General features: G+C 40.8%; 1 protein-coding gene across 3 annotated transcripts in view; it reads right to left on the reverse strand.

The window, feature by feature from the left end:
* The window catches only part of Cerkl (CERK like autophagy regulator), a 93,613-nt gene extending 83,544 nt beyond the window's left edge, over nucleotides 1-10,069 (reverse strand). For 2 of the 3 annotated variants that reach the window (XM_034496596.2, XM_034496595.2), the window contains exon 1: nucleotides 9,702-10,065. In XM_034496596.2, coding sequence (XP_034352487.1) covers nucleotides 9,702-9,894 — 193 coding nt within the window. In that variant the 5' untranslated portion in view covers nucleotides 9,895-10,065. Of the gene's footprint in view, nucleotides 1-9,701 lie in introns of all 3 variants that reach the window. The other variant, XM_076928953.1, reaches the window with a different exon arrangement.
* Nucleotides 10,070-25,529: the final 15,460 nt, after the last annotated feature.

The following is a 25,529-nucleotide window of genomic DNA, read 5'->3' on the forward strand; positions in this document are numbered from 1 at the left end:
TACCTTGTGGGATGTGGGACCAAAAACTCTGAAGGGTGCTGGAGGAATCTAGATTCCCTGAAGTGGCGGCATTATAAGAATTGCAGGCACCTGAGTCAAACTGCCAAACTTTGAATCCAATCAACTGCATTGACTAGTGAGGCGTGGGGCAAGATATTTAATGCTGATAACATTCTCTCCAGACTACAAAGTCTTGTTGCAAAGGTAAAACAATAAAAAAAAAAAATACTTCACACAGAGCCTGGTGGTATAAACACCAATTGATGTGTGTTCACTATTTGCAGCCAAGCACAGGGCAATGTTGTGTAGCAGCAGTAGACATTTACACAATACTGTTTCTGATACAAAATCTTGGAGCATTCACAGGAATCCCCTGATGCCAGCTGGTATGTTAGTTTAGACTTATCCTTGTGCTTACTGTAAGTGCATAGCATCATACCAATCGTGCAAATAAAATAAAATAAACCTGCAAAAATATTTAATCTCTCTGTGTGTATATGTCTGTCTGTCGTTCTGTCTGTCTGTCTACTTGCCTTCCTAGCTCTAGGTTTTGTCATTTCCTATGCTGAGAACCCCTTAAATCTTGTTTTTATGTCAAACATTAGCATGAGGTTCAATTTCCAGCAACGCCCTCTCCTTCCCTTCTCCCCCTAACTTCTGCTAGCACACCCTGACTTTGGAAATTCCAAGATCATAAGAAGAATCATAGCTACTAAAGAGTTCCTTTTCTTTGGTACCACTCAATTCATTTATGTACATGGAGGTAGAACTCATCCCTCAGCATGGAACACTCTATTATCAGCCTCACATGTCTAAAACTGTGCCAGGGATTCCGTCACAAAGGCTTTTGAGGGGGCTGTGCTTACAACCCGGTGGTATTCTGCTGAATTATCTCTGTAATATGAAGTGTCATCATCTAGTCACAAGACACACTAGAAGCCATAAAAACATGGGATTGTGATGGACAGTTGAAAGGTGAGACCTCATAACTGCAAGGTATCTCTGGACCTCTAAAACCCACTGTCAAACTGCAGTGGGTTCGAACATACCCCAACGAAGGCAACCATAGCTGCTTGTACCCAACAATACTCTGCTGTCTGTACCCATCACCTTGTCTCTTTCAGCCTTTATCTTTGTCATATGTACATTTCTTCGGTCCTTTGTAGGGCCCCAAGCTCTGGACAGTGCCATCTGCTCCAAAACTCTAATCTACTGACCTTTGCCACCCCTATCCTCCAGGTGCCTCTTACTGTATGTCCCTAAGGGGCCAATGGAAGATTTGTCTCCTCTCCTAGGGAGCACTTGTGTACCAGTTTCATTCACAAAGAGCCCACAGGAGGGGAGAGAAAGAAGAGGAAAAAGAAAATTAAGATAGGTTAAGTTTGAACATGTTTGCCTTCAAATGAACTCTTCATCTTTTGGAATAAAAACTAGTCTACAGAATTTCACAAGGTCCAAGGGGCCAGATAGGATAATGACCATTCCAAATTAGTAGCACATTGATAGTTGTCAAATTTGTTTGAACAATAAACACAGCGACTGTGGTGAATTAGTACAGTGGTTTTTGCACGCTTAATCACTAGCCAATTAACCCACAAATAACAAAAGCCGTCTTGTATACACAGAACACTTTCGAGTAACTGCCATTTCCAGATCTGCATTGATATGTTTTTGTTTGTTTGTTTGTTTGTTTCCCTTTGGATTTGAATCTGAACTTGAGATCCCTTGCCTTGGCCTCCAGAGTGCCACCAAATGCAGCTTAGGACTCAGTCACTTTTCTTGTGAACAGGCCATTCAACTTGTATGACTCCCTCCATTCTATACTGGTGTAAACATTTTGAAAAGTATACTTTCCTGTGTAGAAAAATACATTAAACATAAATCCTGAAAAATAAAGAAAACTTAACCCTTTCTTTTCTTTTTCTTTCTTTTCTCTTTTCTTCTTAGAAGTACTAGGTTGGGGGATTAAACCAGACCTTATAAGCATCTCCTCCCTGGCCTACATCCCTAGCTCAAAAATGATCATTCCCACTCTGTGTTATTAAAGCATTGTCTAACCAAGTTGTCACCAGTCTTTTGCATATATTAGGCTCATATAGATTAAAATTCAATAAAATTTTGCTTTTCTATCATACTAGCTATATCTCTGTTGTTTAAATAGCTATAGGCAGAGCATGGGACCTATAATGGCCAGTTTCAAATGCACCATCCCTCAAGGTCCAATTGGCAGTCCTACAAGAGAGATGTCACTCTATATGTATTTTATGTTGTGATTTTTATTTTTTTTGTTATGATGAAGACCAATTTATCTTGATAAAGAATAAATGTTTTGGGAAAATTCCACATGATAAATAGGCATTTTTAAAAGTTTATTACCAGGTAGAATACAGTTACTACATAAAGGTGAATCTTTATATATGTCTCTTAAGAATCTCTCCAAGTTTGGTAGCTTTGGAATATGCCACACTGAGACGCTTTCTTATTAGTGTGCAGAGTGACAACTCAAAGCACCATGTCTTACTAATTACTGCCTCCCCAACTCACATGAGGAATAGGTCATTTGAGGGGTTAGCCCTGCCTTCCATTATTCCTGACCACAAGGCCCTCTGACAGATGTCTCAGTTTGGATGTAAGGCAGAGCTCGGGGTATCTGTTTCGCTTACATCTGTTCCCAAACAGCTTAGGCAGATTAATACTTAGAAAAAGACCTGCCCCGCTAAATCTCCAACTCCCATTTAAAAGAAAAAAAAATCATTCCTTTTTCTCATTTTCTCATTTTCACATTGTTCCACGTTACCTTTCTCTTTGCTAAACTTCCTTTAAGTAGATGTGTTTGTATCAACTTAAGAACAGAGAAAAACATTTTGCCCTGTAACAAGAGACGCTTTCAAGACTCTCCCTGAAGCCTGGTTTTCTTAGATTTTTCTGGTCACTGATCTAATTCTCTGAGCTCAGAGCTATGGTGAGAAAGTAATTTTTTTTAAGAAAACAACTTTAAAATGTGTCAGAAGTAGTAAATATGTGAAAATAGAGTTGGAGATCATAATTAAAATAAAACACTTTACATAAAAGTGTTTGAAATGTAATATTTTAATAAGATTACAGTCTGCTCAGAAGTTTGGTAAAAATCACATAAACATAAGATAAAACAAAGTTAAGATGGGATGTTACTTTTGTCCATCATGAAAAATCTGTGCTAACAAGTAGACCAGGCCTGTGAAGAAGGCCAATCGATTTCCCATCATGCTCTAGTGCTGGAGAGTTGAAGGGTACCCCTGTTTCCCACATGGTCCTTCTAATGATAAATTCATTACATTTTAAAGTTCCTGCCAAGAGACAAAACCACTTCTCCACATACACCAAAATGCTGAATCCTCTGAATCCATTCAATGCTTACTCAGACTTTTTTTTTGTTGGACAAAAAATGTTCTGGTTTCTATTCTTTAAGTTACAGGTTTACAGGTGATCAGAATGGATGCTCTTTAGAGACTCTGCTGTAATACAAATCCTCCATTTTGCAGCTGAATAAACTGTTGCTCCTCCAGGTTTGTTGACTGGTCTAAATTACTTACACGCTTGCAGAGTTAAGACCTAAGAGGCTTCCACTGTCCATGCCTAAAATATGCTCTATACCATATATTCGAACAGGGGCCAGAAATGTAGAAGCTCCAATAACAGTCTCACACTCCAAGATGTTGATTTTTAGTAAATTATAAAGTTAACTTGGTGAATCATAATCATCATTTGTAAAGAAAACCAGAGTGACCTTCACAAACCAATAGTGAGATTTGAAAATTTCATTTTAGAAGGTCATATATCGGCTCAGGTACATCATGTTTTTTTGTTCACCCAGAGCCCTCATTTCAGAGCAATGAGAAATAACAGAGGAGACATGTTCCCGGCATGAGAAGCTCTGAGGCTATTGATACAAGCCACAAGACCCCTAAACACAACATTTATAAGTGAAGTACAACTCAACTTGATACTTAACTAGTCCAATACCCCTCATCCCCTGCTTTCTCTGTCTTGCTTATTTTATGGGAAACAAATAACACCTGATCAACAAGACAGTGAAATATCTTAGGATGTATGTACAAGGTCTTGCATCTTTTACTTTAATATAACACTCCAAATTAAAGATCACCATTTAACCAACACATATTCCTAGAAGTATGCCATTGGTTGAGACAGAAAAACAATGCAATAGACAACCATTACTGTTGAAAATATTAAACTCTGGAGACATCTGAATGGGCAAAAGCACAGGCTAACAGTCATAGTACAAAACAGGTGGATTTCAACAGTTCTGGCTGTATGGACCAGATCTACACAACACTGGGCCTATCAACGTAATCAAGGAGATTATGTTGATCAGGGAGAAGCCCATAGGGCCTTCTTCCTCCAAAATAATCTATTAGCTACTGATAGTTTCTGAGGGAGGAGAAGTCATCTTTTTCAATTGTGTACCCACTGAGAAGCTCACTGGGATTCAGTAGATAGATTTAAATTCATAATCACACAAATGACCCTGGCAAAATTCCATGAGACTCAAAAATTTATTGTATTAATAATGTAGAGAAGGGGGTGTTGATAGGAATGAGAGAGTTTAGATGAGATTACAATAATTAGAATGTACTTAATACATATATGAAATTGTCAAATAAATTCAATAGAAGTTAAAAGAAACAGGCAAATGTCAGTTGAATCTGCTCAAGACTATGAGCTTCCCTGTGGATCTTGGTACCTTATACCCAACACATTTGGACTCAGAAATGTGACCTGATTTATATCTTTAGGATATCACTTCCTTCTAGGTCACAGACAACTACCTTGACAACTACCTCATGTCAGCATGAATAAACTCACGTAAGATCCACAAGCAAGGCGGCCACAATTTTTAGTCCTAATCAGAAGATCATCAAGAACTATTGCAGCAATAAAAAAAAATTATTCTCTGAACTGGATAATACCTTATGGTTCATATAGTTTATATGACAGCACCGGACTCTTGGTCTTTATGACCCTGAAGCTGAGCAAAACAGGAACTCCCTGCTAGACCCCAACAGCAAAGATATGAGGCAACGCTAACTCTTATATTAGAAATCAGGAAACAATATAAAGTTAAAGACATACAAGGAGCTTGTCCTCTAATGAGAATGGAAAGCTGATTCCTGTCGCTGTATATGAGCCCCCAAATGCCTAAAGAGAATGAAGGAAACAAATCTAAAGTGAATCTTCATTAGTTTTAATGAGTGCAAACATGGGAGCATTGCAAAAAGAGAAGAGGAAGCCAATTCTAGGTGGCAGGAGTCACATGGAAACCACAGTCCATGGGATTCTATTTCTGCCATTCTGTCTATCCCAAGGCAGTGAAATTTGAGGGATGCACTGGGAAATAAAGATGAAGAGGCAGACAGGTGTAGATCACCGAGACTTCACGCTGTTAGCTGACATGTCTCTCAGCTCCTTCCCTACTACTCGGCGGGTTTTCAAAGAAACAAATGTGGTCACATTAGGCAAAGTGAGAGCCAACGAGACAGACTCACTCACTCTGACCAAGAAACATTCACTTTAATGTAGGTTATATTAGAGACCCCCTTAAGAACATTTTTATAAAAAAATTCCGGTTCTTAAAGTGGAGAAAGGAGGTGATGAACCTCCTATAGGGGATGAGTTGATACTTAGCAGTGCTCAGCATGGTACAAGGCACTAGGTAGAACTGAAGCTCATGAGGCAGCAAGGCGTCATAGACATGCTCGTTCAGTAAATGTTCTCCCTGTGGCTGGTACATGCCAGAGCTGAGAGTAAACCAGTTATCCTGGCTGTCTTCCTTCCTCCATCCAGGTCTGAACTCCATCATTCTTTACTTGCACTGTGCACTGAAGCCACGACCTGTGCACTCTAGCAATGCTCTCCTAACCCTGCCTACAAACTGTTGGCCTCCAATACAAGAGAGGGAGCTGAGGGAAGTGAATTCTAACCACCTTCCCTGAAGGGTAGGTGGGAAAAGTAAGTCAGGTAAAGGCCAAAGATCCAGCCTAATGTCTTTATCTCTAAACTCAGGCCTGCTCCATCAATATGTCCCTTGGAGCCTAAGCATACGACCTCCTGCTGCTTTATTACTAGTACCAACAGTTCTTTCTGGACTCACATCTTACCTGATCTTTGGAAATGCAGTAACCCCTCTTATCCATCAGCATGTGTCTGAAACTATGCATAGTTCTGACACCAATATACAAGCACTGTAAATCAATAGCAGCTGATTGATTGAATATCAGTCATAGCTATAAAGTGACTTTTAGGCAAGGAGTAAAGCAGTGTGGATATACTTGGCAGTTGGATACACTGTCTGAAAAGCATGTGTAGTCACAACAGAGGAGACTCCTTGGGAACACCAAAATTTACAAACATGTAGAATGAAGTCCCATGAGAGACTAGAAATCTAGGTGCTATTGGCATTAAGCCAATGGAACTGAGTCGTGTTACAGAACGAAGAACTTCATAAAGGAAAAGACTGGCATTTTCCATTTAATTGGATAATCAGAATACTGCTTCAAACCTTTTCCTGGGCACCTTCAGCTGAGAATAAGATAGCAGGCCTCCCAGAATTGAGGAAAAATTCAGAGGTGACTCATGGGAGGAAATTTAAGACATGATTTATCCAAAAGCTCATCAGAAAAATTGAGAACAAGCGACATGGAGACAAGAGAGAGAGAGAATGGTTGGAGATCCAGACCATGGTTTGTCAGGAAGGGCAAGCCCTGAGCAGTTCACCACACTTAAGTAAAAGAGCTTGAGAGAAAGAAGACTAATTTCTACAGAGGAGGAGGCAGCATCCTTCCTGAGCCTGGAGAAAGACTTGAGAGGTGGTTGCAGCCATAGGTAGGCACAACTGGAGCAGAATGAAATCCAAGGCCATTTACACAGTGGAGGTATGGAAGGTAAGCGTTTTCAATAAGAATTCCATAGGCCATCATTAGTGACAGGGCTTGGAATGGAGACGCTGTAGAACAATTTAAAATTAAAAAAGAAAAGCACGGCAGAACTTTATATTTTCTACTGGATTAACCTTGAGTTTCTTGTCATCAGGCCTCTGTTACTTCTGGAACATTCTAGTACAATCCTGACTGATGCTCATCTGTTACGACCCCCAGGCAACAGCCGTTCGTTTTCTATTCTTCCCTTAAGCCGTCAACCCAAACTGTCTTCCCAACTTCCACCACAAATTTAGTGAACCGGTCTGTCTCCTCCAAATTCTATCGGAACCTTAACAAGAACCATACTGGGAAATTGTCTGCCATTGTAGTTCATTGGAGAGATTACCCTAGAGTTACCTTGACCTTGGTGGCCACTGACCTTATAAGAAGGGGAGGGAACACATGGAGACAATGTGAGTCCATGTGAAGATACAGAGTTATATAACCACAAGCCAAGAAATACAAAGAGACACTCAGGCTAAAGACACAAAGGAGGATTGGGCCTTCAGAGGGGTATGGAAACTGAACTCAGTACCTCACACATCCCAGGAAAGCAGCCATAAACCCAGGCCCCCTCAGCTAACGTCTTGGTTTCTAACATAACTGCCAGCCCTTATGAAATATCATTATGCTCAATTTTCTTTTTTCCTCTCCCTAAATTTTGGGGACTTAAACAACTAGTCGATCCTTTATGATGTCTCCGCTATCATGAACAGATCATTGTCTTTTGAGCACACTGAACTTCTTCAAGACAAGTCCCTCACAGCATGCTAGTTACTTCACATCTGATGACTGCCTGCCTGGTCAGTGTCAGTCTTTAGAGTCCTGTTTTTAGGTGTCAGGCAAGGATGCTAGTCCTTGTAGTCCTTGTGTTGCCTCTGCAAAACATTCACTAACACACCTGAGCGCTAAGTGTCAGAGCTTACAAGGAATAACTCTGTTTACAGGATTAATATCTTCCCGAAAAAGAGCTAATACACTAAACTGAAAACATTCCTTCATTAAAAAAAAAAAAAGCCAAAACTTATTGCTGGTGTATTTAAGCTTCCCACCTCATCTATATAGAGGATTACACAACACTCTTTCTAAGACAACCTTGAACCCAATAAGGGAACTGCAGTCACTATGATCAGAGTCACTTACCCTGCCAAAAAGATCACTAATTAATCCCAGTTCCAGTATTGATGGCCTCCATAAAATACATTAGTATCTTCCCTCATCATCCTCAAGATGGACAAGTTAGGGAAGATCATAGAGTATCTCATTTCTCAATAAAACTGCTAAGATACTTGGAGTTTAAAAATGTAGTGCTCTGATAACAGCTCATATACACCATGCGATAATGTCCAGAGACCTCATGACTCCATCCCCACCCTGGGATGCTAGGTACCTGCCAAGCACCAACAGCCGTGGCTTCATCTACCACACATCCCAACGCCATGTTCTCCTAAGTGTGGTGGTTTGGATATGTCTCTCCTCTGCTCTGGAACCCCCATCACTTAGTCCTCATCACTCATAGCTGCAATAATGCAACATCAGAGTGCTTCGTTTAAACCATCACCTTAATGCTCTTTACCCACTGGATTTAGCAATATGCCTTTTGGGCTGTTCTACAAATACAAGTGCCAGTTTCTGAGGATCCTGGTTTAAATACTAGGTGTTAATTGCAAAGAAAACTAGTGTGCTCTGTATGAAGGGAAAGAAAACCAAACGGTCTTAGGGCAAAATTAAACACTTGCAAACTTCAGAATAATAAAACTGTCATGAGAGCTTTTCAAATTCTATTACCAGGAGTGCTAATTAAACCTATTTTTCCTCAATCACCACTCACTATAAAACAGGATTTCTTTCCTCTTGTCACTATTTGTCTTTGTGCGGTAGCATTGACCTCCAAGTGTGGGGAGTGGGGGGAGTCGTTGCACTGCAGTCTCTGAACGCTGTCAGACTGTAGCTTAAACTGGTTCCTTGGGCTAATCCAGATTCTAGTTGCAAACATTTATATTCCCCAACTCAGGCTGACTTATAGTCTAACAAAGATTGCACATCCTGGCACCGCACTTGTAATATTAAAGAATCGGGAAAACACTTCACCTTGGGGTTTCAGAAGATGTAAAAACATTCTACTTAAAGCCCAAAGTATCTTTGCTGAAGTGAACAGCTCTGCACATGTGACTCAGGTGGAATTCACACTCCTTGCTAATGCTGGTCCCTGACTGGATGGTTTCATTTAGTTATACGTTTCTTTCAAACTTTCAAACAATGACTTTTCCATTCTATGACAAACCATGGCACAAGGAGATTTTTTTTCCCTCTAGAGGCGGGAGGAATCAGCTCTTTTTAATTTCATAAACTCGTAGCTAATTAAAAACAGACTGTGAACCACATTCCACTGTTCTCCAAGACACGTCTAACCGAAGAGGACTTGAAATATTTCTACTGCAAATTGCATCGCATTTTCTTATTTAAAAAAAAAAAAAACCTTTAAGTCAATAGATGGTAAGTTTACGTAAAGCACAAATCTATGACGCGATATTCTATAGAAATTCATTAAAAATCGGGTTTCAAAACTTGTTCCAGATGGAAGGTGGACTGCAACTTCCTGGTTTGCAACCCCTACGGGAGGCTGGGGGGGGGGGTGCGGAGGGACAGAGGGGTGTAGGTGGCAGGAGGGCGTGGCGGCTGCAGGGTGTGAGAGGCGTGGAAAGGTGGGGGGCCGCCACTCACCAGCCGGGAGCTCAGGCTGGATGCTTCGCCACCTCAGGGCCCGCTCGCCCAGCGCCACATCGCAGCTTTCCCTCCCGATCTCGAAGATGCCGCGAAGCAGAACCCGCTCGGGTTCAGCAGCCGCCTTTGGGAGCTCGACAGGCGCCCTCTCCTCCAGGGCGCCCACCCGGCTCCCGAGTCTTCCCCGGAACATGGTGACCCACCAGAAACCTTTGGAGGAAGGAAGAGTGGCTACAGCCACAGCCTGGGCCTTGTCCCACGCTGCCAGGGCAACGAAGCGCCTGAAGGAAGGCTGGCGAGAGGGTGGAGCCGCGGGAGCTTTCTCTTTTCCCTAGGGCCAGTGTCCTCTCTGGACTATGCTGCTAGTATGAGTTCCCTGGCTGAACTCCAAGAGTCTGCCAAACATCCCCCAAATCGGATTGCTTAGGCATTACCTAGTTTCTTGTTAAATAAAGTGCAGGTTCTTGTCATATAGGTCTAAAAAGTACTCAAAATTCCGAGTGATGGCAGAAGCCTTTAGTTCCAGCACTCAGGAGGCAGAGGCAGGTGAGTTTGAGGTCCAGGCCAGCCAGAGCTAAATAGTGAGTTCTACTCCAGTCAGGACTATGTTTAAGACCCTGTCCAAAAATAAAAAAATTAAATTAAATTTAAAAAAATCAATAATAAGCATCTACTTACTGGGTGACTGCAGAAGTTGTTGGCCATGAGACACAACGGAGTTTCTGTGTGCAAGGCTCTATCTACCTTCTCAGGGGTCTCCTCTGAGATTCCCCAAGGAGCTACATTATCTCTATGACTACATCTTTTGATTGCCCAGGAGTATGTGCAAACCCTTAATTCTCATAGACAAATGTTCACCTTACAAAGTCGGTATTACTGTCAAGCACAATTTTATAGATATATTAAAGAGACCTACCTTTCCCTGGATACCTCCCCTTCAGCCTTAGCTCTGCCTGGATCTGATGATGCTGCAGACAAATTGCAAAGAACAGAGCTTACCCACCCAAACACAACCGTCACTCAACAGGAGGCCTTCAGAGTCACCTTTAACTTCCTCCTGTCAGGAGGGGCAGTTCTCCACTGTGATTGCACAACAGGGCTACCTGGGAGTGTTATTGCTGTTTAATCCCAGTTGTCTGGCCACATTTCAAAATGATTAATTTGCAGTCTCCAGGCGTGGGGTCTAGATTCCAGAAACATTTCTGTTTGAAAGTCCAGAATTTAGCCAAGGTTAAGAATTGCAACCAGGAAACAAGAGCCTAGTGTTGCTGCAGACTAGGCACGTAGGGGGGTTTTATGAAGTCCTCGTAATGTTATAAGGTGGGGGTGGGTGGGAGAGTCAGGCATTGAAGGGTGATTTAAAACTGGAGTTTCCTGTACTATTGCCCAAGGGCTCCATCCATCCCATAGGCATCCATTTGTACTCTCTATCCTGGTCACACTCCTGCATCAGGAGGGCTAGCTGCAGGAGGGTTTCTCTGGGCTCAACACTCACACTGTAGTAGACAAATCATTTCAAACATAAATCTCCAGTGGGCTAGAGGAATCGGGGACTTTTATTCAAGGCACTGAAAGCAAATACTCAGTCTTACCCAGCAATCAAGAAAAAGCTTCTGGTTGATCTGATTGCAGCCAGGGAGCTGTGTTTCTAGGAGCAGAAGCCCAGCCACCACTAAGCCTCTTACAGGCAGTCACTGGTAGGTATGAGCTGTGTCGGTTCCAGGAAGAGTTCACTTTCTGTGTTAACATCTTGAGTTCACAGCTGTCTGGCAGTCTCAAGCTCCCTGGCATTTTAAAAACTCCCGGAGAGCCAAGGCAAACAGGGCAAGGCAATGGCTACTTCTGAGGACCTTTACAAAGGGGCAGCTTGCCATTTGTCAAGCTTCAGTAAGGCCAGGAGTTGCAAACATTGGCTTTGTCTTGCCATGAAGATGGAAACAATAAGGCCCATGCTCCCACTCTTTCTCTTTGATGAGTTGTCTTCTTCAGGGGTTCTCAAGTGTTCTGTGTCACCAGACCCAGGTCCTTAGGATCTCACACACACATACACACATGAACATGCACAAACACACACACATGTGCGTGCACACACACATGCACACACACATACACACATGGACACGCACAAACATAAACACATGTGCATGCGCGCACACACACAAATACACACACACAGAGACACTCACGCACGCAAGCACACATGCACACTTCCTCTTAGTGGATGGGATTCCAGAGGTGCTGTCATCAACTCCAGAACTATACTGAACTTCCAATATTATGTTCCAGTTGGCTACATCTCACCTCCATCAACCTGACCAATAACCTCGATGACCAGTAACCTCAGATATATATTAACTCAGGATTTTCCCCACAAATATATTCTTATGGAAGGTTTTTAATAGATTTCATCAGAAGCTCACACGCCATCTTTCTATCCGTGGTCTCATGCCTCCCGTTCAGCTCACTACAAATCCTGTGTGTTCCCACGTCATAATTCAGTCCTGCCAGTCTGCCCTCATCTGTGTACCAGGATACACAAAGATAAGAAACACACAGAGCAGATGTAATGGGACAAACCTGTAATGCCAGCACTGAGGCAGAGAAGCGAAAAAGGCAGGGTTTTCCTTGGCCACAGAATAAGTTCAAGAGCAGCTTGAGCTACAGAAGACTCTGTCTAAATTAAAATGGAAAACGAAGGTGTCCGTACAGCTCCCATTTTTCTTGGGGGAAAACTCATTCCTTGACCCTTCCAGCTTCTAGAGCTATTCTCTTTCCGGGCTCTGCCCTTTCTTTCATCTTCCAAGTCCGTGGGTTCATATGCTCTCTGCTTCCATTCATGGATCGCCTTCCTTTGTCTGACTTTGACTCCTCTCTCTCCCTCTTACAAGGAAATGTGGGATTTCATGAGCATGGCCACAATAATCCTTAGTTCAATTCCACTTACAAAGGCAATTGTGCTATGCGAAATAATCTGTTGACAGGTTCTGGGGATTGAGATACGCCTAGCTGTAGACTGCTGTTAATCTACCATACTCTCTTTTATCTTTCTTTAAAGAAGTTGCTGTTATATACTCTTTTATATATACTGTTTTATACTCTTGCATATTTACTTCTTCATGTATTGTCTTGGTTCCTTGCTGAATGCACTTAGTGTCAGGAGCACAGCATAAGAAGTCCTCGGTATACATCACCTTGTTGCTATAGAAAGTGAGCTCTTTGATGGCAAAACAACGAACTTGTTAACCATTGAGACCCCAACATTCAACATAGCTCCTAGGATGAAGAAAATGCTAAATAAATAACCAAAATGGTTAACAAACTCCAACATTTGTAACAGTGAATCTAAAATATCACAAATTTGCCTCTTAGTTCCTCAAGATCAATTGTGTCCGCATAAGTGATCTATATAAGCACCCAAAGACATAATACCCAAAGCCACATTCCTGAATTCTATAATTCAAGTGTTAAAACCCTTAATGATAAAAAATAATAAAATCTGTAATCCACCAAATCATAATCCTGAAAGATTAGAATTCCCGATGGTATAATCCTAAAAGTCTAACTCTGAAAACCCATGATTTCAATGGAAGGGGTGGTGCTTAAAAGGAATAGAAGGGCAAATTTTAAGGGTTTGGCCATGAAATATAGCAATGACAAAACCTTCACATTTAAAATATGTTAGTGGGCTTCAGTTGCATTCCTGAAGAAGCCAGCAATGTCACTAGCTAGTCCAAGACTGTGCAAAGTAGAATGGGAAGGTTTGTGCAACAATTTACTTAAAAAGTGCTCTGTGAAGAGCACACAGCACAGAAGAGCCCTTGGAAGTCACGGTGCTTGGCTTGACTGAGGGGCAACAAGGACAGAAGCACAAGAAAGTGATTGATGTACCGATTTCCTTTCTATTACTGTACTAAACAATGTGGCTGTATCAGTTACTTTTCTATTGCTGTGATAAAACATTGAGGCCAGGGCAGGTTCTAGAAGGGTTTATTTGAGGCTGACAGGTCTGGCAAGTTAGAGTCCATCATGGCAGATGAGAGTTAGAAGACTGCAGGCATCTGGAAAAGCAGCTGAGAACTCACATCTGAAAGTAGCAGAGAGACCTACTTTGAAATGAGTCAGTGTTTTGAAATCTTATAGCCTGGCCATAGTGACATCATTCTGTAAGGCCACACCTCCTAATCCTCAGCAGATAGTCACTCACCAGGGTCGACATGTTCAAATGGCCAAGACTTACCAGGAATATCTCACTCAAGACACTGCAATGTCCAAACCAACTTGAGGAGAAAGGGGTTTATTTCCACTCAGAGTTTAGAGTCCATCATGAAGGGAAATCGGGGTAGAAAATCTAGGCAGGAAACTGAAAGCAAGAATTGAAGTCATGGAGGGATACTGCTCACTGGATTGCTCTCCAGGTTCACATTCAGCTACTTTCCTTGTACACACCAGGACCACATTCCCAGGGATGACACTACTCATATTGCGCTGGAACTTTTCACATCAATCAAGAAAATGCCCAGCCTTGTCCACTGGCCAAACTGATGGAAGCAATTCTTCAACTGAAGTTCCCACTTTCCAGATGGTTTCAATTTGTGTCCAGTTGAAACACACACACACACACACACACACACACACACACACACACGCACACAGAGGCACACATATCCACACAAACAGACATATCCACATGCACGCATGTGCACGTACACACATACACACATACACACAGCAGACACACACACATACACAGAGGCACACATATCCACACAGACATATCCACACACATAGATGTGCACACACACACACACACACAAATACACACACACACAAATACACACACACACACATATATATACACACACACACATGCACCACCACAGATAGTGAAGCCTGAGTATATGGGCTGAAATGATATTACACAGAGTTATGTAAGTCCTACTTTAATGAACATTCTTTAAAATCATTATCCAGTGAATTATGCCAATATTGATTTTAATTTAAAAAAAAGTACTCTATGCTTTGTCAGCAAAATTTCTAACTCTGAAACAAATGGATTTTGGGAGAAAGCGAATGGCATAGACTTGAATTTTCATCAGCTCGAGTTCAGAACCATTGCGGTTGGACCCCACCAGAAGAGCTCCTTGTCACCTTTCCCATTGTAGTGTCTCTCTTGGCAATGGAGTCATCTGTCTCCATCTGACACTTTGGGAAGTGGTCCAGACCTATGCAGGCTGTTCCGGTGGCCGGTGGCCCTGAAGTTACCTCACCTCTCCTATAAGCTTGGGCGCTTTGTTTCAGAACACATTTAGGAGCTTCCTGAAAAAACTATTCTTAAGGTTTATGTCTTATTTTTATTTTGTGTGTGTATAAATGTATGAGTGCAGGTGTAATTGGAGTCCAGAAGAGGGTGTTAGGTTCTTGAGAGCAGGAATTACTGGTGATTGTGAACCATAGGGTATGATTGCTGGGAACTAAACTCAAATCCTTGTCAAGAGCAGTGCATGTCCTTACCCTCTAAGCCATTGCTTCAGCCCCTGAAAACATTTTGCTAACATTAGAGAGACATCTGTGATGTTCTAGTCAGATTTCGAGGACTTCCACAGCCAAATCCTTCTGGATATAAACAACCTTGTGACTGTTGGATTAGCACTCTTTCTGTTCAGTGTTCTGGAAACAAGTACCCAATTTACAACCACAGCAATAAAGTCATGTACAGAATGCTTAGAGGCTTTTGAAATGAGATTTTTAATGCATTAGTACATTAAATATCTGAATCCATCTTGGATTGTAATCCCAAAAGAGAAAACAACAAATGTTAGCATCCTAGTGAACAAAATCCTTATAAAGTCTAAAAGAAAATAGCAAAACCCCAGAAGTGCAATTCCCAAAGAATTTTATAAGTGTTTATTTTATTAAACATAATATATAAAACATATAAACATAAAATTATGTGTTAAAGGGAGTTTTATTTTGTAAACAAAAACATGATAGAATTTCATATGCTACTTACATAATAAAATAACAATGACACATATGTATATTGCAAGCATAGATGCTCTGTTATACTAAACACAGCTGAGTGGGCATAATTATTTATGATATTGCAAACCATATTTATGGGGGAAAAGGTCAAAAAGTAAAATGTACAAATGTTTATCACTATAGTAGATGTTATTGTTCTGTTTCAAAGTGTTTGCTGACTGAAAGTATGATTGAGAGAAAAAGGAACTTCAGATGAAGCCTGGTTAAAGCAAACAGGTCAATGGGTCAATGGTGATCTGCACTGCCCCTAGCCCCTTCTTTACCCCTTAATAATAATAATAATAACAACAACAATTCTGTAAGTCATTAACACATGCGCAGCCACTCTAATGACTGAAACCTCAAGCTTTTCATATGTGTAGATTGCAAAACAGAGATCTCTGCATTTATTGACAAGGTTTTAATGTTTGTAGGTAGAAGCAAAGTAGTTACATACCAACTTGAAGTTTTGATAACGCATTTTTATATAGTAAAATTTGCAAAAATATGTGTGTAAAAGGGACAAGAATGCTCTAAGAATCCTCATATGATGTACACCTACAGCATTGGAAATAAACCAAAGAATAATGTAGAGCATAGAAAATTGTAGAATCAATACTGACAATTGAAAATAGTATGAGAAAAAATCTTTTAAAAGGGGGAAACCTTAAAATTGAAATTCAATATCTGTAATAGTCATTGCAATGACAAACAGTGGATATCAGCACATAGGTATCTTTTAGAGTTGCATGACTCTCACTATTGATTTGCTATAATGTGAAATTATACATCTGGTTAGCTGTTTTTTCTTCTTCCTCTCTTTTTTATCTTTCTTCTCTTTCTCCCCCTTCTCCTCTTCTTCTTCCTTCTCCTTTTTTTCTCCTTCTGGCATAGGTGTCCTTCAATAACACATTCACATTCTTCTTCTATGTGATGTTGCTTGTTTTAAAATTCTTCTGTGGCTCAGCAGACAAGGTATCTATGCACCAAACAATACATGCACTATACACTGGCTTGGTACAGCTTTGCCTGGAATGGGAGTTGACTTCGTGTCATTTTCTTTTTCCAAAGGATAGCTCTGTCTGGTTGATTAAATGTTAATGCCCTACTCAATGGAGATGTCTCCATTTTGCTTTCTGCTTTGCAAAATTGAAATGGATGTTCTGAAAATAAGTTTTCCAGGGACTTACAGATATATGGGCAATACATCTGTAGTACTCTCTCCCCTTACAGTCCTCTGTGTCCACCTTTCCCTGGCAGATTTATTAACTCTTTTGTAATTCTTATTGTTATATGTGTACTTCAATCATGTGTGCGTGCTTATCACTTGGGATTGAACAACCTGTGTAGGAGTTCATCCCCAGAGGAAACTAAGTCTCTCTCTGTCACATGCACTGACCACCTGTGATACTTCATTAAGGAATGGAACCATGTAAACTTTCCCTATCCAACTTGGCCTTTCAACTGCTGTTGTCATATGGGTGTTTAGATGACCATATTGTTGAGATTTCATGGATGCAGCTTCTCATGATACAAGAGACACTATCTAGCAGCAGGTGTCTTATTCTTATGGCTCTTTTAATATTTCTACCCCCCCCTTTTATTTTCCTAAGCATTAGTTATAGGGGTTGAATTACAAATGTAAGAGTTGGGCACCCATCCCAACCGGCCTATTTTCTGCCTTTTGCCTAGTTGTGTATCAGCTAATAGTTTCTATTGGTTGCAAAAGAAAGCTTCTTGGACGAGGAGGGAGAGCTACACTTATCTGTGAATATAAGGATAATTTATTTAGAAAACAGAAATTGTACTGGTCTGGGGACCTGGCAGTAGCAGATTCTCTTCTAGACTCAGTGGCCTCTCTAGACACATGCAATTAGCTGAGTTTACAGCAACAGGCATGAATTTCCTCCCCTGAAGCAGACTAAAATACAATTAGACATCTGTTGCTTAATTCCCAAGATAAAAGTACCACTGTTGTGCCATTAGAGAGGCCTTGCTGGTCCAGGCATTGTTGTGATTCATGGACTTTACAGTCAGGTAGGACTACCAGTTGCTCCTCTCTCCTGGCAGCTTGCAGAACCCTTCTGACCTATTAGAGCTAGTACTCAAATAAGAGGCTTCCAGGTCAATTTCAGCTCAGTTTCTTCAAATCTTGTGTCTCAAGTGTGTGGTGTCTTCAGCAATCCATTCTGGCTGGCACCTAAGGGGGATTGTCCATAGACCAAATTTTAAAGTTTCAATTTTTATTTTTTCCATATTCTTTTATTAGATTTCTACCTTAGCTCTTTTTTTTTTTTTTTTTTTTTTTTTTTTTTTTGGTTTTTCGAGGCAGGGTTTCTCTGTGTAGTCCTGGCTGTCCTGGAACTCACTCTGTAGACCAGGTTAGCCTCGAACTCAGAAATCCGCCTGCCTCTGCCTCCCAAGTGCTGGGATTAAAGGCGTGCGCCACCACCGCCCGGCTCTACCTTAGCTCTTAATGACCTAGTTTTCTTATTTATAAATCTATCTCTTGTGCTTAAAATAATGCTTTGGGGGTGGAGGAAATGGCTTTGTGGGTACAAGCATTTGCTGCATACAAAACCCTGATGACTTGAGTTCAGATCTCCCAAAACAAATGTGCGAGCAGGTATAGTAACATGAGTCTGTAATCCTAGCATTCTTGGGATGAGATGTGAGGCTGAAGTAGGAGAACTGTCCCGAAGCTTGTGGGCCACCTAAGCTTGAATATGGAGTGCAGAAGCAGAATAAAGTGTGGAATGCCTCAGCAGGGTGGAAAGTGTGAACTGACCCCTAAAGTTGTCCTCTGTTACACACATGCACACACACACACAGACACACACACACACACACACACACACACACACTACACACATTATGGTAATACTATGTTACAGTAACAAATGTTCAATAATTGGGTTGACTGTGTTGATGAGTAAATTAAGTTTAAAATTGAAATTCTACTTTAGTTTCTGATCTTACTCAACATACAATGCCTCATGGATAGGAGTCACAGAAATATTTGTGGCAGAAGTCAGCAGTTATTTCTGCACATCAACACGCATTTGGAGTGAGGTCAGTTTGGGTCGTGTCCACCTCTCCCTTATTCCTGATGCTCTATGGGCCCACTGTCAAGGCGTCACAGGGAATGCTTCCTTCCCATGCTGAGTGGAGATGTTGTCAGAACGTCCCTGCTACTGTGGCTCCTGCTGCCTACAAGGTAGAGGGCCATCTGTCCCTACAACAATCACAGAGAAAAAGAAAAAAGAAAAATCCTAGAGTCCCATCAAATCAGATTATAACGTCTTCTGAATATGCCAAGTTCCCACTCCTCTATCAGACCGGAACTTCTGAAAATGAATTGCTTTATCTATATTCTAGGCCACATCTCACACAACATGATATACAGCATCTCAGTGGGCAGTAACACAGAGCAGGAGAGAGAAGGAGGATGGATCCTCTTTTTCTTCCCTCAACTGTTTAAATAATCCCTCTATTGTTGGTTCTGAAACATATAGACTACAATTAAAATCTCCAAACATGTTTCCCCCAAGCAGAGAGTTTGAAGCATCTGCCAGCAATGGGTAGCAATGTGGCACTACAGAATCTTAAATTAGGTACAACAGGCACGCTATTAAAGCAGGCAGGGATTTCACTATCCCACCTATCATAAACCTCCCCTCATTTGCTTCACTAAATGAACAGAGAAAAAAAATCAGTGTCCCTTCTCACTATTGGAAATAGCTACTTGTTTCCCAGGTACTACCTATAGGCAGCAAAGTTTGCACTGTACTGAGTGGCTTTCACTCTTACTTCATTATGTCTTACCAACAACTTACACAACTGATAGTACATACTTTATAAGATGAGATTGTATTTCTCACATAAAAGATAATATTTCTCAAGTGGTCCTGAGTCAGATTGTTGCCGCGTTACCTCATCTTATGTGATGTCATTGAGAAAGAGATGTCTTTGCTAGCCCTACAAAGCAGCTGGGACTCTGCAGGTGGCTCCAAGTTAGTTTCTGGTATGCTGGAGTCAAATGTTCTTCACAAGAGTGTCCAGGAAGAGAAATGAAGAGAGAAAGGCGGGTTTTCCTTCTTTATCTCCTGTTCTCTCTAAGAAGAGCATATCTTTTAAAATCCCACCCATCTCATTTCCTCTCAAGTACCTCAAATTATCATCAGGCAGAAGAACTGTGCTCTGTGAGAAGGGGAAACATGTCTTCAGCTTTTCAGCTTTCAGAGATCTGCCAATATACAGAACGAAGTTGGGGTTATCTTAGGTTGTTTTCTCCTAAAGACCATAACCAAAGGCAGCTTGAGGAGGAAAGAATGTATTTGTCTTATATTTCCTTGTCACTGTTGGTTGTTGAGGAAAGCCAAGACAGGAACTCAGAGCAAAAACCTGGAAGCAGGAACCAAAGCAGAGAACATGGAGAAAGGACACTTACCAACTGGATCAGCTCGCCTTTCTCATACCTCCCAGGACCAACTGCCAAGAAGTGGGATGACGTACATCAATCAACAATAAAAAAGACAATGCCCCACAGACATTTCCACAGGCCAAACTAATGGAAATAACTTCTCAATAGAGAGTCCATCTTCACAGATACATCCAAGTTTGTCATGCTGATTAAAACACACACACACACACACACACACACACACACTAGCACAGAGATAGATGATAACTGGTGAGGCAACCCACATCTGGATGGTCTGTTCTTCCAGGTTATATAGATTGTCTACCAGTATATAACAACCTCCAAGCATTCTGACTTAAAGCAATGACAATGTATTATTTCTCTTGATTCTGGGAGTTGGCTGAAGCCAGCTGTGTGGCTCTGCTCCATGGATTGTTAATTGAATACACTAGTGTTTGGCTGGCTGCAAAACATCCATGATGAATTCACAGGCCTGGCATTTCCAGTGGGGTTGCTGAATTTTGTGAAGACAGATCTCTGTCTCTCACCATGTGGCTTTGCATCATTCAAGAGTTCATCCTGAACTTGCAAAAATGAGTCACAAAGTAGAGTGAAAAGATAATTGTTTTTCTAATTCTACATCTGCTGTAGAGCTTATGCTTCTTGAGTGGCAAATAAATGCATAAAAATTGGTGGAAACTCTCAGAGTCCCACCCCTAGACAATGAGCTGGAGGCAACCTCTAAGAAAGGGAGAATTAGCCTCTCCTCAGGTTAAACCTCCTGGTTGGTCATCATCTAATGCAAAATGGTCAGACCTGAATCATATACACACAAACAACAATATGGGCTCTGCTAATTATATTTATATGTGTTGTATAATTTGTATAGATATGTAACAATAATAATCACTAGCTCATCGATAAAGCACATGTCTGGCAGGCCTGACGCTCTAGTTCACTATTGGCATTGGTTTTCCTCTTTACCAGAAATCTGAGGGAAGTCTTCTTGTATTACAGCTCCCCCCACCCCCAAATCTAACAACTTTAGCCATCAAAAGGGGAAAGGGTGAGAATTGGAATGTGATTTGATTTTAAATTTTTTTCAGTGGCTTAAAACAATATTCACCTCAATTGTATAAGAGAGCAGGAAAAAAGACAAAATCAATCCCTGACACTATTAGTGAGACTCTGTTATGCTTTCCAGACAGGGTTCTAGCATAACTGTCCTCTGAGAGGCTTCAACCAGCAGCTGACTGAAACAGATACAGAATCCCACAGTCAAACACTAGATAGAGTTCAAGGAGTCTTGTGAAAGAGTTGGAGGAAAATGGATTGGGGCACCTGTAGCGGATAGGAACTCCACAACAAAGTCAACTAGCCTGGACACTTGGGGGCTCCCATCGACTGAACCACCAACCAAAGAGCATACATGAGCTGGACTAGGCTCTCTACATATGTGTAACAGATATGCAGCTTGGTTTTCATGTGAGTCCCCCAACAACTAGAGCAGGGGGCTTACCCTGACTCTGTTGCCTGCCTGTGGATCCTGTTTCTCTAACAAGGCTGCTTTGCCTGATCTCAGTGGGAGGGGATGTGCCTAGTCCTGCAGTGGCCTGAGGTGCCAGGATGGGTTGGTACCCACAGAGAAACTCCTTCTCGGAGAAGAAAAGGAAGGGCCGAACGAACCGGAGAGCTTGGGAGGAGGTGGGTAGCTGGGATTGGAATATAAAGTGAATAAATAAATTATGAATAAATAAATGGAAAAACAAAAACAAAAAAAAACTCTGTGCCTCCTACACAATGCAAATTCTAGGACAAACAATACTACACAATGAAACTGTGTCTCTAAAATCAAAACAAACAAAAAACAAAACCAAAAAATCCAGAAATTCCAGGCATATAGAACAGCCAGACATTTCTAAGTGCATATCAAGAAAAAGAAGAGGAGAAGAAGGAGGAAAAGGAAAAAGAGGAGGAGACAGCAGAGGCAGCAGTAGAGGCAGCGGCAGATCACTAACTTGTGTTTAGAGCGATCAGGACAGCTATGTAACCTAATGAAGAGCCTCCATAACTGAGTTGGTGTCTCAGCACCTACGTTTCAAGCTTAGAAGATGAAAACAGATTAGAGACCCTAAATAACCTAGAAACAGAGACAGAACTTTGAAAAGTGATAGCATTTAAATTCATTAGAACTGCAATCATTAAAAAAAAAAGTTACAAAATTGTGTGTTAGATGAGTGTTTGTGAAACTATGTAAATGTGACATTTCTGCAGAGGCTTTATTTAGGAGAATCCATGCTGTCCCACAAATAAAAATTTTCACATGAAGTTTGGATAATAGTTGATATTAGATACTTTATGTAAAATCTGGCATATTTTAAAATCTGAATTTTTAAAGTCGCCCTCCATTATATATAACTGTATTTTAAAGTTCAGTCATGTGAAAAAAACTCCCCACAACTTTCATATTATCCAGGTAATTGCTAGATAGCTACTATTTGGCAGTCTGTTCAATCGTCAAACTTGGTACTAACTAGAATATCCTGGTAGTGACACACACATGACTACTTGTAACATGTTCAATATGGTTTGAACTAACTTTTCTATAGTTAGCATATATTTAACATCAATCCTAAGCAGGCTTTACTGTATATTTTAGCTTTATGAGGATACTACAATAAAGTATCACAAACCAAGGGTCTTACACAATTGCGACATAGCATATCATTGTTCTGATGACAGCTCTGAAATAAGGTGCTGGTAGGATTGGTTCCTTCCTAGGGATTCTGAGATAACATCTTCCAGCTGCTAGCAGTGATCCAAGGTCCCCACAGTCCCCTAAACCATGACTGCATTGCTCAAACCCCTCTCTTTACCATCACCTGCTGTTATCGCTATGTGTCATGTGTTTGTATATCCTGTCCTTTCACAAGAACATTAGTAATTGCATGTGGGGCCCACCTTGGTCAAAGTGACTTCATTTCAAGTTGCATCTTACATCCTAATTATCTGTGAGAAGATGACATTTCCTCATACTAATATAGACCAATAAGTAGGTAGATGGATAGAAATATATAGGTAGATGGACAAATAAAATGTAAAGATATATATGTTGAGATTTGGTCTTTTGCTATATATTGTAATGCTAAATACTGGCTCCCAAGGCCTGGCTGCCCCCAAGGAGAAAATCTGCACTAGACTCAAGTAACATTGTGTGACCTTGCCCCCTAAGTTATTCCTGCTTGGTGAATAAAGATGCCTATATATTTGAGCAGAATTGAGATAGGTGGGTCTTGATTTCCAGGACTGGGCCCTAGGAGAACCATGAGGAGGAGAGAGAAGGTAGAGAGAAGAAAGACAGCATGGCTTAGGTGAGTCATGAAAACATGGCTGGCCAATTGAAGTTTAAAGCAGCCCAGACGACAAGTGGCAAATTGTAACTTGTGATCACGGATGGGGCAATGGATCTAATAGCATAGAGTGTGGCTGTCTGCCCAGTTCTGGCGCTGATTAAGGCTTACTATAAATATAAATGTTGTATGTCTTTTATTCTGGAACTGAATGATCGAAGGTGGGATAGAAGCCCACATTTGAGATTAAATATTTTCTACAACATAAATGTACAATTATTCAATTAGGAAGTAAAGATCTCTTTGTATAATACTTTAGAGTTAAAGCACATTGAAATAGGTTTCCTCTAAGCAAATATTTCCATGCTAGCATTAAAAATGTGCATAGAAGTAACCTTATTAAGAAATTATTTTAGCGAAGAAATGTTATAAATGTCACTATTAAGAATTTATTATAAACTATATGCATTTTATTTTATTTATCAACATACGTTTAGTCACATGGGATATAGGCTATTTTGTTATTGTTAACAGGCAATACTGTCCCATTCTTTTTTGACCTCTCTGCTACCTTCTTTGTTTATCTGTTGGGTGTGAACATTCTTAGTCGTGTACTCAAAGCCTGCAGCAGATTATAGTCCTGTAATTCCCTTCCATGAGCAGACAAGCCCTGCAGTCATTAAGGACGCCAGAGAAAAGGAATTAACAGTTCCCTTAAGCACTAGGAAACTGGTCCACTGACGTCACCGTAACCTTAACTGACATCACTGAGAGCGAACAAACACTACAGAAACAGCAGTCATGTGCCGTATTTATAAACTGAACGTTTTAAAGTAGATACTATAGCCTAGTATAATCTTGCACAGCCCTAAACACAGAATAAGAGAGACGCCCTGAAGACTGATAAATAGGAGAGAAAAAGGTAGCACGCATTCAAGAGAATTACTATGTGAAAGTAAAAGGCTTGTTTGAAGACAGTGTATGGTACTTTAATGTTGGGTAATGTTTGCCCAAGTCCCTAGTTACATTCAACCAAATGATGTAAAAATAAATGAATCAATCAGTCAGTAAATAAGAAAGAAAAGAAAAGAGGACTGCTTACTCAGGATTTCTGATTCTCAACAGGGAGAGGAAATTTGGTTTCAGACAGAATCAGAAGAGGTGAGTTGCAAGTATTGTCTTTTATTTAATTGCTGAACAAGAGGATGAGACTCATTTACGGTATACGCCATTCTCAACAGATTGATTTATAGCATGGTGGCTCCGGCAACAGGCCTCTGCATCTGATGTATAATCTGGTCTCTTGGACAATTAATATTTGCTAAGGCTGTCCTAGGTCTCTAAGCACCAGAATAACACCATCAAATGAAAAAAATTCCAAGGTCCCTGTTCTTGAGAAGGCCACAGTCTGTACAAGAAGATAGACAATTTAGAGTAACCACAACAAACAAAGAGATAATACTAGATAGAGAAAAACTATGGCAAAAAAGAGGTATAAAAATTGAGTGATTTGGATACTGTTGAAGGTGTTGGCTACACTGGATAAATGCCACAAAAGGTTTGCTGGAGGAAGTGCAAACCTAAAAGAAAGTTTCAAACACAAAATACTAGACATGGAAGTTTTCTGCCATGTCCCATATAATTTAATATTATTTTATACTTAATATATAAAATATATCTCGTGTAATATAAGACACAAGACAGCTTTGATGAAGCCAGGTACAAATGAACAAAAAGTGCTGAGCACTGGCCTGGTGTGAGAGGCCGGCTTTCTGATGAGCTGCCCTTCCTCATCTAGTCTACAGCGAGGTTAGCTGCAGCCATCGCACCGATTTCTCCTGTATACCAGATGAACATACTAATTTTCTTTTCTCATTGTCAGTTTAATTCAACATATCCCTTAGGATTGTTCCAAACCTGGGAATCTATAGAAATGGTTTCCATCCCTACCTTTTTAAATTGGAGGAGAGGGGAGATTCCCTAAGCCAAATCCACACTTAATGTATCTAAAGATTTATTCACCATTAACACAAC

This window comes from Arvicanthis niloticus, chromosome 2 (genome assembly GCF_011762505.2).
Source record: "Arvicanthis niloticus isolate mArvNil1 chromosome 2, mArvNil1.pat.X, whole genome shotgun sequence".
Lineage (NCBI taxonomy): Eukaryota > Metazoa > Chordata > Mammalia > Rodentia > Muridae > Arvicanthis > Arvicanthis niloticus.